Raw genomic sequence first — 14,316 nt, forward strand, 5'->3', positions numbered from 1 at the left:
CCAGCCTTAGCAACATCGAGGTGCTAAGCAACTCAGGGAGACCCTATCTATAAATAAAATACAAAATGGGGCTGAGGATGTAACTCAGTGGTCAAGTGCCCTGAGTTGAATAACTGGTACCAAAAAGGGGGAAAACTCCCCTCCCCCTTTTTTTTTGTTTTAATGTGATACTAGGGATTAAACCCAGGGCCTTACACATACTAGATAAGTGCACTAGCCACAGCCTTAGTCACCAAATTTTGTAAATAAGGGACAGAAAATACTTTGGCAAATTTTAAGAATTTAAAAAATAGACATTTCTAACCACCGAATTCATAATTCAGAGTATGAAAACACAAGCCATGGAGAATAACAATTTGAACCACTTATAAATGAAAATAGACTTGATTCAGAACATGTACATACACTCCTACAAATTCCTAAAAAAGGGCAGACAACTCAATGGAAAGTGGGCAAAAAAACCTCTACATATCTCAAAAGAGAAAATCTAAAAGACCAACATATACATGCAAAAGTGTATGTCCTATAAACCACTGAGGAGAGGAAAGCTAAAATGAGATACAAGTATAAATTACCATATTGGCAAAAATCAAAAGTATGACAATTCTAAGAGCTGATGAATATGTAAAAGAATGGGACTCTTACACTATAGATGTGAGTATAAATTGAAACAAAATCTTTGGAAAACAGTTGGGTATAATCTGGTGTAGATGAAGATATGTCTAATTGATCTATCAATCAAAAAATTCCAGTCCTAGGGAAAGATGGTGGAATGAGACAGACATTATTATCCTATGTACGTGTATGATTGAACAAATGATGTGACTCTGTATCATGCATAATGGGAGAAATGAAAAGGAATGCTCTACTTGTGTCCAATGAGTAGAAATGCATTCTGCTGTCATGTATAACTAATTGAAACAAATAAAAAAAAAAAACCTAATTCCAGTCCTAGAGAATACCCTAAATAATGTGTATATATAGGCATAAAGGATATTTATAAAAAAAAATCTATAGGATTGCTACTAGTAATAACCCCAAATCACCTATTTATCATGGAATAGATAAACTTCATGATCTATAGTCAGAAAATGAAACACTGTACAGAAATTAATATCAGTGAATTACAGCTATAATTTATAACATGGATGAGTATTAAAAACACAATATAAGAAGTGTTCAAGGCGGTTTCAAGATGGCGGACTAGAGGGTGGCTGCATTTCATGTTGCTCCAGGACTCAGGATTCAAGAAGAGGAGATATTGAGAGACTTGGGACCAACTCAAAGCCACCGGGTGAGTCTCTCCTGTTGGGGAGGCGTCCTGGATGGGGCGGTAATCCCAGGACGCAGGGAACTTTGTGAAGTAGAGTTGCCCAACGAGACACCCCTCCCCGCAGCTGGAGCAGTGAACTCGGACAACTGAGGGCATTGGAGAGGAAGCCGCTCAGCACAATGCTTGGACTCGGAGCAACCCACCGGAGCTCTGGGCAGCTGCCCAGAGGAGGAGCTGCGCGGTGAGCTGTTTGGACTCAGAGCGACCGCTCCTAAACACCTGGGGGGGCTTCCCGGAGGAGGAGGAGGAGCACGGCAGTTCACTTGGACTGCGAGTGATGCACCAGGGCTACGGGCAGCTGACCAGAGGAGGAGGCATGCGATGAGTTGCTTGGACTCATGGTGACCGCTCCTGAACGCTAGGGGGCTGCCTGGAGGAGGAGGAGAAGCACAGCGGGTTGCTTGGTCTTGGAGCGGCCGCACCACAGCTCTGGGCGGCTGCCTGGAGGAGGAGGTGCGCAGTGAGTTGCTTGGACTCCTAGCGACCACATCGGAACACCGGGCAGCTGCCTGGAGGAAGAGGGGTGCGGCGGGTCGCTGGGATTCCGAGCGACTGTATGGGGCTCCAGGTGGCTGCTCAGAGGAGGGGCCACATAGCCAGGCGATTAGGTGAAGAGCAGGATCCCAGGACCTAGGCGGCTTCTTGGTGGAAGAGCCGCACAGAGACAAGCTGAGGGGCAAAGCGAAGGTTCCAGGACTGCGGGCAGATTCTCTGAGGAGAGGCAGCCTAAGGAGACTCGTCTGCGAAGGGTGAGGCTCCCAGGCCCAGGAGGTAGGTGTGGGTCGTTGGGAACGTTGCAGAGGAAGGCTGCCCAGCAGAGGCAGTAGTTGTGGATTGAGGGGAACCTCTAGGAGGGGAACTGACCAGCGAGACCTCCCCACCGGGTGAGTCTTCCCTGCCGGGTGAGGTTTTCCCACAAGGACGGTAAAACCAGAGACACAGGCCCAAACAGGCCTTGCCTCATTCCGCACCCTAGTTCCAATTTGGATGAACATTGGTCAACAAGTGGAGGCACCTCTACCCACTAGCAGGGAATATACCCCACCTGAAGGCCACCATCCCTAGAGAGGCAGCTTCCTTGTGGAGCACCGCATTATCAACTTCCTCTGAGACTTCAGCCTACTGAAGGCTAAGAGGGGATATACTAGAAATCTTCAGGGACATTATAAGTCAATAGAGGAAATCTGCAATATCTCAGCGGTCCACTGATACCTGACCAATATGAGAAAACAAGGGAAGAAAATGCCCCAAACAAATCTACATGTTACATCAATAAAACCCAAAGACAGCATGGCAGAAGAAATGACAGAAAAGGAGTTCAGAATGTACATAATTAAAATGATCAGGGAAGCAAACGAGGAGATGAAAGAGCAAATGCAGGCATTGAAGGAGGAGACGAAAGAGCAAATGCAGGCATTAAATGATCACACCAATCGACAGTTAAAAGAGCAAACACAGGAAGCAAGAGATCATTTCAATAAAGAGTTAGAGATACTGAAGAAAAAAACAAACAGAAATCCTTGAAATAAAGGAAACAATAAACCAAATTAAGAACTCCATAGAAAGCATAAACAATAGGATAGAACACCTGGAAGACAGAACCTCAGACATTGAAGACAAAATATTTAACCTTGAAAACAAAGTTGATCAAACAGAGAAAACAGTAAGAAAACATGAACAGAATCTACAAGAATTATGGGATATCATGAAAAGGACAAACTGAAGAAATATTAGGATTGAGGAAGGCTTAGAGAAACAAACCAAAGGAATGAACAACCTATTCAATGAAATAATATCAGAAAATTTCCCAAATCTGAAGAATGAAATGGAAAACCAAGTACAACAGGCTTATAGGACTCCAAATATACAAAATTACAACAGACCCACACCAAGGCACATTATAATGAAAATACCTAACATACAAAATAAAGACAGAATTTTAAAGGCTGTGAGAGAGAAGAACCAAATTACATTCAGGGAGAAACAATACAGATATCAGCAGATTTTTCAATCCAGACCTGAAAAGCTAGAAGGACCTGTAACAACATTTTTCAAGCCCTGAAAGAAAATGGATGCCAACAAAGAATCTTATACCCAGCAAAACTTACGTTCAAATTTGACGATGAAATAAAATCCTTCCATGATACACAAAAGCTAAAGGAATTTACAAAAAGAAAGCCAGCATTACAGAACATTCTCAGCAAAATATTCCATGAGGAAGAGATGAAAAACAAAGAAGCAAATCAGCAAAGGGAGGAATTATCCTAAAGGAATTGTCAAATAAAGAAGGAACCAAGTCGTGTCAAAAAAATAAATAAATAAAAAATTTTAAAAATGAACCAAATGACCGGGAATACAAATCATATTTCAATAATAACCCTGAATGTTAATGGCCTGAACTCATCAACCAAAAGACATAGACTGGAAGATTGGATTAAAAAGAAAGCTCCAACAATATGGTGGCTGCATTGACTCATCTCATAGAAAGAGATACCCGTAGACTAAAGGGGAAAGGATGGAGAAAAACATACCATGCACATAGACTCAGCAAAAAAGCTGGGGTATCCATCCTCATTTCAGATAATGTAGACTTCAAGCCAAAGTTAGTCAGAAGGGATAAAGAAGGCCATTACATACTGCTTAAGGGAAGCATAAATCAGCAAGACATAACAATCATGAACATCTATGCCCCAAACAGTGGCTCATCCATGTATGTCAAACAAATCCTTCTCAATTTCAGAAATCAAATAGACCATAAAACAATAATACTAGGCGATTTTAACACACCTCTCTCACCACTGGACAGCTCTTCCAAACAAATATTGAACAAAGAAACCATAGATCTCAATACCACAATCAATAATTTAGACTTAACAGACATTTATAAAATATACCATCCAACCAAGAGCAAATACACTTTCTTCTCAGCAGTACATGGGTCCTTCTCTAAAATAGACCATATATTACGCCACAGAGCTAATGTTAGCAAATACAAGAAGATAGAAATACTACCTTGTATTCTATCACATCATAATGGATTGAAATTAGAAATAAATGAAAGAGTAAAAAACAGAAACTACTACAACACCTGGAGATTAAACAATATGCTATTATATGATGAATGGATAACAAGATATTAGGAAGGAAATTAAAAAATTCTTAGAGGTAAATGAGAACAAAGAAACATATCAAAATCTCTGGGACACTATGAAAGCAGTACTCAGAGGAAAATTTATTTCATGGAGTGCATTCAATAAAAGAAGTAAAACTCAGCAAATAAACGACCTAACACTACAGCTCAAAGCCCTAGAAAAAAAGAACAGACCAACACCAAAAGTGGTAGAAGACAGGAAATAAACTCAAAGCTGAAATCAACAAAATTGAAACAAAAGAAACAATACAAAAAATTGACAAAATAAATAGTTGGTTCTTCAAAAAAATAAACAAAATTGATAAACCTTTAGCCAAGCTAACAAAGAGAAGACGAGAGAAAACCCAAGACACTAAAATTTGGAATAAACAAGGAAATATCACAACAGACACAAGTGAAATACAAAACATAATTAGAAGCTATTTTGAAAATCTATATTCCAACAAAATAGAAAATCTCGAAGACATCAACAGGTTTCTAGAGATATATGAATTGCCTAAACTGAACAAGGAGGACATATACAATTTAAATAGACCAATTTCAAATAATGAAATAGAAGAAGTCATCAAAAGCCTACCAACAAAGAAAAGTCCAGGACCAGATGGGTTCTCAGCCGAGTTCTACAAAACCTTTAAAGAAGAGCTCATACCAATACCTCTCAAAGTATTTCATGAAATAGAAGAGGAGGGAACGCTCCCAAACTCATTCTATGAAGCCAATATCACCCTGATACCACATCGAGGAAAGAAAATTTCACACCAATATCCTTAATGAACATCAATGCAAAAATTCTCAACAAAATTTTAGCAAATTGCATACAAAAACATATTAAAAAGATAGTGCACCATGATCAAGTGGGTTTCATCCCAGGGATGCAAGGTTGGTTCAACATCTGGAAATCAATAAATGTCATTCACCATATCAATAGACTTAAAGTCAAGAATCACATGATTATTTCAATAGATGCAGAGAAAGCATTTGATAAAATACACCACCCCTTCATGCTCAAAACACTGGAAAAAATAGGAATAGTGGGAACATTCCTTCACATTGTAAAGGCCATCTATGCTACGCCCATGGCTAATATCATTCTAAATGGTGAAAAACTGAAAGCATTCCCCCTAAAAATTGCAACAAGGCAGGGATGCCCTCTTTCACCACTTCTATTCAACATAGTCCCTGAAACTCAAGCCAGAGCAATTAGACAGACCAAAGAAATTAAAGAGATATGAATAGGAAAAGAAGAACTCAAACTATCCCTATTTGCTGATGATATGATTATATACTTAGAGGAACCAGGAAATTCCACCAGAAAACTCTTAGAACTCATAAGTGAATTCAGTAAAGTAGCGGGATATAAGATCAATGCACATAAAATTTAATGCATTTTTATACATAAGTGATGAATCTTTGGAAAGAATAATAGGAAAACTGCCCCATTCACAATAGCCTCGAAAAAAATTAAATACTTGGGAATCAATCTCACAAAAGAGGTGAAAGACCTCTACAATGAGAACTACACAACACTAAAGAAAGAAATTAAAGAAAACCTTAGAAGATGGAAAGATCTCCCATGTTCTTGGATAGGAAGAATTAATATTGTCAAATGGCCATACTACCAAAAGTGCTATATAAATTCAATGCAATTCCAATTAAAATCCCAATGACGTACCTTACAGAAATAGAGCAAGCAATTATGAAATTCATCTGGAAGAATAAGAAACCCAGAATAGCTAAAGCAATCCTTGGCAGACAGAGCGAAGCAAGAGGTATCGCAATACCATATCTTCAACTCTATTACAAAGCAAGAGTAACAAAAACGGCATGGTATTGGTACCAAAATAGAAAGGTAGATCAATGGTACAGAATAGAGGACACGGACACAAACCCAAATAAATACCATTTTCTCATACTAGACAAAGGTGCCAAAAACATGCAATGGAGAAAAGATAGCCTCTTCAACAAATGGTGCTGGGAGAATTGGAAATCCATATGCAACAGAATGAAACTAAACCCGTATCTCTCACCCTGCACAAAACTCAACTCAAAATGGATCAAGGACCTCGGAATCAGACCAGAGACCCTGCATCTTATAGAAGAAAAAGTAGGTCCAGATCTTCAACATGTCGGCTTAGGACCAGACTTCCTCAACAGCACTCCAATAGCACAAGAAATAAAAGCAAGAATCAACAACTGGGATAGATTCAAACTAAAAAGCTTTCTCTCAGCAAAGGAAACTATCAGTAATGTGAAGAGAGAGCCTACAGAGTAGGAGAATATCTTTGCCACTCATACTTCAGATAGAGCGCTAATTTCCAGAATCTATAAGAAACTCAAAAAACTCTACATCAAGAATACAAATAATCCAATCAACAAATGGGCTAAGGAAATGAACAGACACTTCACAGAAAATGTACAAGCAATCAACAGATATATGAAAAAATGTTCAACATCTCTAGTAAAAAGAGAAATGCAAATCAAAATTACCCTAAGATTTCATCTCACCCCAATTAGAATGGCGATTATCAAGAACACAAGCAACAATAGGTGTTGGCGAGGATGTGGGGAAAAAGATACACTCATACATTGCTGGTGGGGCTGCAAATTAGTGCAGCCACTCTGGAAAGCAGTATGGAGATTCCTCCGAAAGCTTGGAATGGAACCACCATTTGACCCAGCTATCCCACTCCTTGGCCTATACCCAAAGGACTTAAAATCAGCATACAGAGATACAGCCACATCAATGTTCATAGCTGCTCAATTCACCATAGCTAGATTGCGGAACCAACCTAGATGCCCTTCAGTTGATGAATGGATAAAGAAACTGTGGCATATATATACAATTGATATTACTCTGCCATGAAGAATGATAAAATTATGGCATTTGCAGGCAAATGGATGAAATTGGAGAATATCATGCTAAGTGAGATAAGCCAATCTCAAAAAACTAAAGGACTAATGATCTCGCTGATAAGCGGATGAGGACATATAATGGGGGTAGGAGGGGTTAGCGTTAGGGTTAGGGTTATGTTTAGGGTTAGGGATAAGGAGGGTGGTAAGAATGGAGGAAGGAAGGACTGTATAGAGGGAAAAGAGTGGTGGGAGGGATGGGAGGGGTTGGGGGAAGGGGAAAAAATAACAATGAATCAAACAACATTGCCCTATGTAAATTTATGATTTTTTATTTAAAAAATATAAAAATAGAATAAAATTAAAAGAAAAAAAAAAAGAAAGTGCAGGTAGGCTTGTTATCTTGAAATCTTCAAGGACTTTTATGGCATCAGCAAGCATGCAGATTGCCCTCTGACAGACAGGTAGATGGACATTCATGAGATAGAAGAGTAAACATCTTATCAATTTTAATAAATTTCTGCAAACAAGCAAACAAAAAAAGAGTTCCAAAACTTTTGCACTTCAAACAACATCATGAAGAAAATGTAAGATAATCCTTGGAGAGAAAAGTTGTGCAAATTAAATATCTGATAAGTGATTTTATCTAGACTAGATAAAAACTCATTCAATTCAATAATGAAAAGAATAACACAATTTAAGAATTTGAAAAGACGTTTCTCCAAAGATAAACAAAAAAATGTGCCACTGAACACATGAGAAGGTACTCAGCATCATTAGGTCCTTAGGGAAACACAAAGCAAAACCACAGAGACATGCCACTTCATATTCACTAAACATGACTATAACTGAGCAGACAAATAATGACTGTTGGTGAGGATCTGGAGAATAGGAACTCATTCATTGCTTGAGAAGATGAAAATTGGTGCAGCCACACTGAAAAAAAGATCTTAGAATTTTCAAAATGTTAAATGTAGAGATACCAAGTTACCCAGCAAATTCACTCTTAGGTATCTAACAGAGATGAAAATACATGTGTACACAAAGACATGTACACAAATGTTCACTAAGTAATAGCATTATTTCTAAGAGCGTCAAAGTGGACATGACCAAATGTTTATCAACTAACAAATGAATATACAAAATTTTGGTATGTCAAGATAATGGAATAGTATTTGGTCATAAAAAGAGAAAGAAGCATTGACACATGCTACAACATGGATGCATGGACTGCAAAAATATCATTTTATGCTTAGTGAAAGAAGTCAGACACCCAAGGTCACACTGTATGCAATTTACACGAAATATTCAGAAGAGGCAAATCTATATAGATAGAAAGTAGATTAGTCACTCTCTAATTTAGGGGTTGGGAAGGAATGAAGAGTAACTGCTAATAGGCATAAGGATTCTTTGTAGGATGATGAAAAATACTGTATTTTTCTCAAAGAAAGTCATTTAAAACTTTTAGCACTTGAACTTTTTCTACTGGCAGTTTGCCTCCTCTTGGTACACATATCCTTCTTTTTGTAAGAAAAAAATTAGGGATGCAATAAATATCAATTTACAAAACTGAAAAAATATAAATCTTCACAGATTAAAAAACATTCTCAACCACTAAACTGAGACTATTTCTTGGGGCTGATAAAGAATAAAAGTGTAGATTTTAGAAATAAAGAAAATGAGCTATATAAAATAGGGCAATTTTCAATAATTCTAAGTGACAAAAACAGCTTTATCCTATAATAGTTTTTAAAACAGGACAGATATTCTGGGAGTTTTAATGTTTTCATTCTATAAATTAAGCTCAGAATACTTTTGCATGAGCTAATACAATAATCTTTGTTATTTAAGGGCACATCCTCAAAAATATTTTCCAGAAAAAATTTCTGTAGGAGGATTGCTTTACCGTTGATGTGAGGAGAAAACTGCCAGGTCTCGTTAGCTGAGGGACTGATGTTCCCGCAATCGCCATGGCAACTGTTTGGCTTATCATGCTTCCACTCTCACTTTCATAATCATCAGTTGTTATACAAATTGGTCTTCCTCGTTGATTATGAGTTTCTAAAAGAAAAACAATGGAACAAAACTTTTTAACTCAACTAACAGTTTCTGAGGACACAATTCTCCATCATTCTTTAAAAGAAAATACTTTTAACACATACAGTTGATTTTTGGACAATGCAGCGGTTTAAAGATGCTGACCCTTCCAGAATCAAAAATCCATATGTAGCATTTTTTTTTAAATGTAAATTCTGACTCTTTAACAGCTTAACTTCCAATAGCTTGCTGTTTACTGGAGCCTCACCAATAACATAAACAGTTGGTTATCTGTATTATATACAGTGAAAAATAGGCAAGAACCAGGAGAGATCATTTTCTTTACTGAGATACATAATTTACTGGTCAGGTGAACTGCTCACACAGAGATGATTATCGTCTCAGTGTTTTCAGCAAATACCACACTTGAATTCACTACAACAGCAACAGGAGGTAGCTATAAAGTTACAACAGTAGTCTAGTATGTACTACAGTTAACTTTGTGAGATATGATTTAATACTGCATCTTTTCATTTGTTTATACTTCTCTCAAATGTGAATGGCATCATGTATAGTCTGTGTAAATTTTGATAAATTATTATGTTTTATAATAGATTTGTGAATATTTTTGGTAATAACTGATAAAACAGACTGTCTACATATATTTTATGCACTCATGACATAACTGAGTTTTTCTCACTTTTTCCAACATTTCTAGATTATGTAGTCTGTTTTTTCATATGGTTGTACATCTAAAAAAAAAGGTTTGCCTAAAGGTGAACCCAGATAGTTCAAACCTGTTTTGTTCAACAGCCAAGTAATATTTATCATTAAATTTACTTTTCAAAAATATTTTATAAACATTAAATCCATTTCTACAGTAATAATTTGTCGCTTGTGGAGAACTTTAACTTCGTAGTTAAAAAAATAAACATTTCTACCTTCAGGTAAGGAAATTCATTTTGGTGATCAAAATACTGGGAAGACTATACTCAACTACTAGTCCCTTAAAGGTTAGTTATCTTTCTCATAGCATTAAGTTCTTTTTTTTTTAAGTTGTTGATGGACTTTTATTTTATTTATTTATTTATATGTGGTGCTGATGAACTCGGTGCTTCACACACGCCAGGTAAGCGCTTTACCACTGAGCTACAAACCCACCCCCACATTAAGTTCGTAATACACAACAGGTATTTGGGAAATGTTTTTGGTTTTATGAAACTGGATATACTTTATAAGGCTAATTGTTAGTTAAAATTTCTTCACTTGCCCTATAGAAAATATTATTGCAACCAAAATTCTACATTTAAGTAAAGTCTAATTTAAGTAAAATTGTAAATATTTAAAGCAAGAGGAACAAAACCTGTGGGTTCTAGATAAGAAGCAACTTAACTTCAACTTATTAATCCACTGCTAATAATAAGAATAATTCTTGAAATGCAGGTGAATATTAATTTCAATTATGTACATATATGACTAAAGTTGCCTCTGAGGATAGAACATGTCAACTTTCCTTGTATTTTTTTTTCAAAGATGTACAGCACACACTCACAAAACACACCTATATCCTAGAAGGCAGGTATACATAGCTACAAAACTGTTATTTTTAATTCATCATCTAAACTACTTACATGGATTTTTATAGTGAATTCCCTCACACAGTCAAGTTTTTCAGCAATATGGTTAAATATTAATCAGTGTATATTTCCTTACATTTGTTTTCCTAAAATAAAATCATCCTTAAGATATTTTCTAACACTTTTAGACACCAAGCTTTAAAATTTGTCTTACTCATATTAAGTACCTGTAAAATCATACAGCTGTGGTACAGTTTCCATGATAATACCAATCAGAGGTAGATACAACATGGCCACTCGAGCCTTTATCTGGGGGTCAGAGTACCGTGGGTCAGAGTCATGACTAGATAGTAAATTGTGTACCATATTGATGACTTTCTTATGCAATCCAAACAGTCTATTTAAAAAGAAGAGATGAAGAAGAAGAAGTAGTAAGGTCACAGAGATTAGTTAATATCTTTAAAACAAACAGTAAGTCAGGGTACTAAATCAATTTTGTTCATTTCTTAACTTTGTCATTTATATGCATGTATTCCCTTTTAAAATAAATAAAAACATATAAAAGTATAAAAATGTATAAATTAAGAACTGGGGAAAAAGGAATTACTATACAAATTCACTTAGGAGTAAAGCTAAACATTTTGACGTTAACTCCTCATTAGTACATTTGAAAATTTAAGAAATTTAAGAGCACTTACAATAACATTTTTTTCAAAAAGTAAATTTTAAGTAGCTTTAAACTGTATTTCCTCAAATCAGATCTTTTCATATTTACCAAAAATAAATTACTTCCTTTTTCTAAAAAAGAATCCTCTACCTAATGGATTATGTAGTCCACAGGATGGGGTCTCTGACATCTCTAGTTAATAAACTGACCATACTTGCTCATTTAGGCCCTTACAATTTTTCTAGACTCCCTATCTCCCTCAGTTTTAACCAAGCAAGGATTACTCTCACTTTCCTGCATTCTTTGTCTCTTAGACAGAGACACTTTGACTAAGTAATCATCCTCATTAAAAATCCATCCATTCTAACTACCCTTAATGCTGCACTCAGTACCAGTTTTAGATCTCTTTCTCTCTTCTTAAGCCTCTTAAGAAACTTGACAGAAGACCTTATCTAGCTTCTTTCTTAGGAAAGAAGAACCATTCTGAATTTGCTCTGGCCAGATCTTTTACACATGTTCATCTTTACACCTACCAAAATCATCTTTTCTTTGCATCAGCTTCAATGGCCCCCCACTCACTAAGTTCCTGCCTTCTTCCAATCTTGGAAAGATTGTGATTTGATAGCAGGTAGTCCTAATCCAGAGTCCTTGACCTTATATCCATTTTACATAACTGTAAATGAAGGCTACCTGGAGAGTTCTTTCTTTTCCCTTCTAGATTTTTATTCAGAAAATATAGTTTTAAACACTGTCAAAAACCACATCTAATGGACATATCTCAGTTCACATTCTCTAGTTCTCTACCTGACATTTTGTCACCTTATATTTTCTTTTTTCAGTATTTTTTCTGATAGTTCCCATCCTTTCTCATATTCCCTATCACCCAATCTCCAGGTTCAGATTCTGGACATTTGCTTTCTGTTCTTTTGATTCTTAAGCAGTGTAAGTGGGATGCTTCTATCCCACTTTCCATTCTACAAGGCAAAAACTGGTTTACTCACCCTTCAGCATCAGGGTCTAAAATAATGGCCAGTTCTGTTAACACAAGGCCTGCCAAATAATGCTGCTGGCGGAAAGGCACAGACAATTCAAACATATTTGCAATCTTCTGGTCTTGTACATTTGTGGAAAATCCAGAACTCTGTTGGGGAGTAAGGCAGAACAAAAGTATAACAGCTGTGCAACAAACATCCTACAATGAGGACATTACAACCAAAGAAATGTTAGTATTATTAAAAGTGAGATAAACCTTACTTGGGATAGTTTATTTTATATTACTATTATTAGCATCAGAGAAAGAAACTGCTCTTACTTTTGGTATAGGAGACCATGATCAAACTATTTTACTCATTTAATCATTTTGTTACTAAAACTGATGAATAGAAAATTAATTTCCCTTCTCTCACACAGAAAATCTTCCATTTGTTTTTTCTTTTTTCTCATACCACCTAACATTTCAATATCACATTCTTAAGGGAGAAAAGGCAAATATTAGAGTATATACTCATCCCACAGTATAAGAAAAATATTTCTAGTCAAGGCTATTGATTTCTAGAGAAATTCCAAATACCAATAATTATTTTTCAGAGAACATATTACCTCTAGAATTACTATCTCTTTGTGGTCTACTTATTGAGTTTTTTAAAGTTTTACTGCTGCAAAATAGCATTCCCCCAAGATATATTCCATATTCAGAACCACACATGAGGAGTTTTAGAAAACAACAAAAGATTTCAGATATCTCTATAGAGAAATCATCTCCTAGTAAGAATACAAAATTCTTTCAGGTTCCCCCTCACAAGAGAATGTCTCTGTTATTTCTTAAAATTTGAAAAGAATGTAGTTAGATGAGAAAGTGGACAAGAAGATAACAAGAGGAGAAGAAATGCTATGAGAATTTCCTGGCTAAATGAGATGGTTCAGTAAGGAGGCAGATACAAACAAATGTGTTTCATTAAAGGTTTTAGAAACTGCACCTATAATGTAGCTACATCTTTGACAAAAGATAGAGAAAGAAAGTAAAAGATCAGTCTGATTCATTATAGGAATGATGTGGTAACCAGGTATAAAAGTGCCAAAAAATTGATCTAAATTTTCTGCTAAAATAAAGTGAAAAGCTGTAGATGCTCTCTCTCTTTCTAAGTGAAGTTGAAGTATTTCTTTTCATCAAATTCCAATTGAGAATTTAATATCTTGAATTAACTTCTGTTTTGACTTTTAGACATTAAGAGCTTAAGGAAATTGCTTGCTTACATCAGGAATAATATAGCAGAAAGAGTGCTTTACCAGGAGAGGAAAATCCTGACTTCCTTAGTATTAAAACTACAAAATCCCTTAATCTCAACCTATATGAGAGTATATACATAATAATTATTACAATAACCCTTTTTTATCTTTAGAGAAACTGCTAGCTGTCTAAACCAAGTGCTATCCACTGAAAACTAAAGTTGTTCATCTAGTTTCCTTTGGGTTTTCTGAATACGAGTTAAGCAGGGCCTGGAAGGTCTACATTGCAATTTGATTTCTTTCTCTGATCTATTATGCTTCATTCCCCTTCCTTTCATAGGTATTGATCCTTAATATTCATCATGTACCCACAAAGAAGTGGTTAAGACTCTAGAATAAATTCTTGATTCAAAGCTGCCATTTTTACTTAGTAAACTTTCTGTGCTTCCATTTTCTCAAACACAAGGTTGGGATA

At 36.0% G+C, this 14,316-nt stretch overlaps 1 protein-coding gene across 1 annotated transcript in view; it reads right to left on the minus strand.

The window, feature by feature from the left end:
- The window catches only part of DOCK7 (dedicator of cytokinesis 7), a 225,563-nt gene that overhangs the window by 67,579 nt on the left and 143,668 nt on the right, over positions 1-14,316 (minus strand). The window contains 3 exon segments of the mRNA XM_079103571.1: positions 9,241-9,395; positions 11,176-11,345; positions 12,617-12,756. Coding sequence (XP_078959697.1) covers positions 9,241-9,395; positions 11,176-11,345; positions 12,617-12,756 — 465 coding nt within the window.

Source organism: Sciurus vulgaris (assembly GCF_902686455.1).
Source record: "Sciurus vulgaris genome assembly, chromosome: 1".
Taxonomy (NCBI): domain Eukaryota; kingdom Metazoa; phylum Chordata; class Mammalia; order Rodentia; family Sciuridae; genus Sciurus; species Sciurus vulgaris.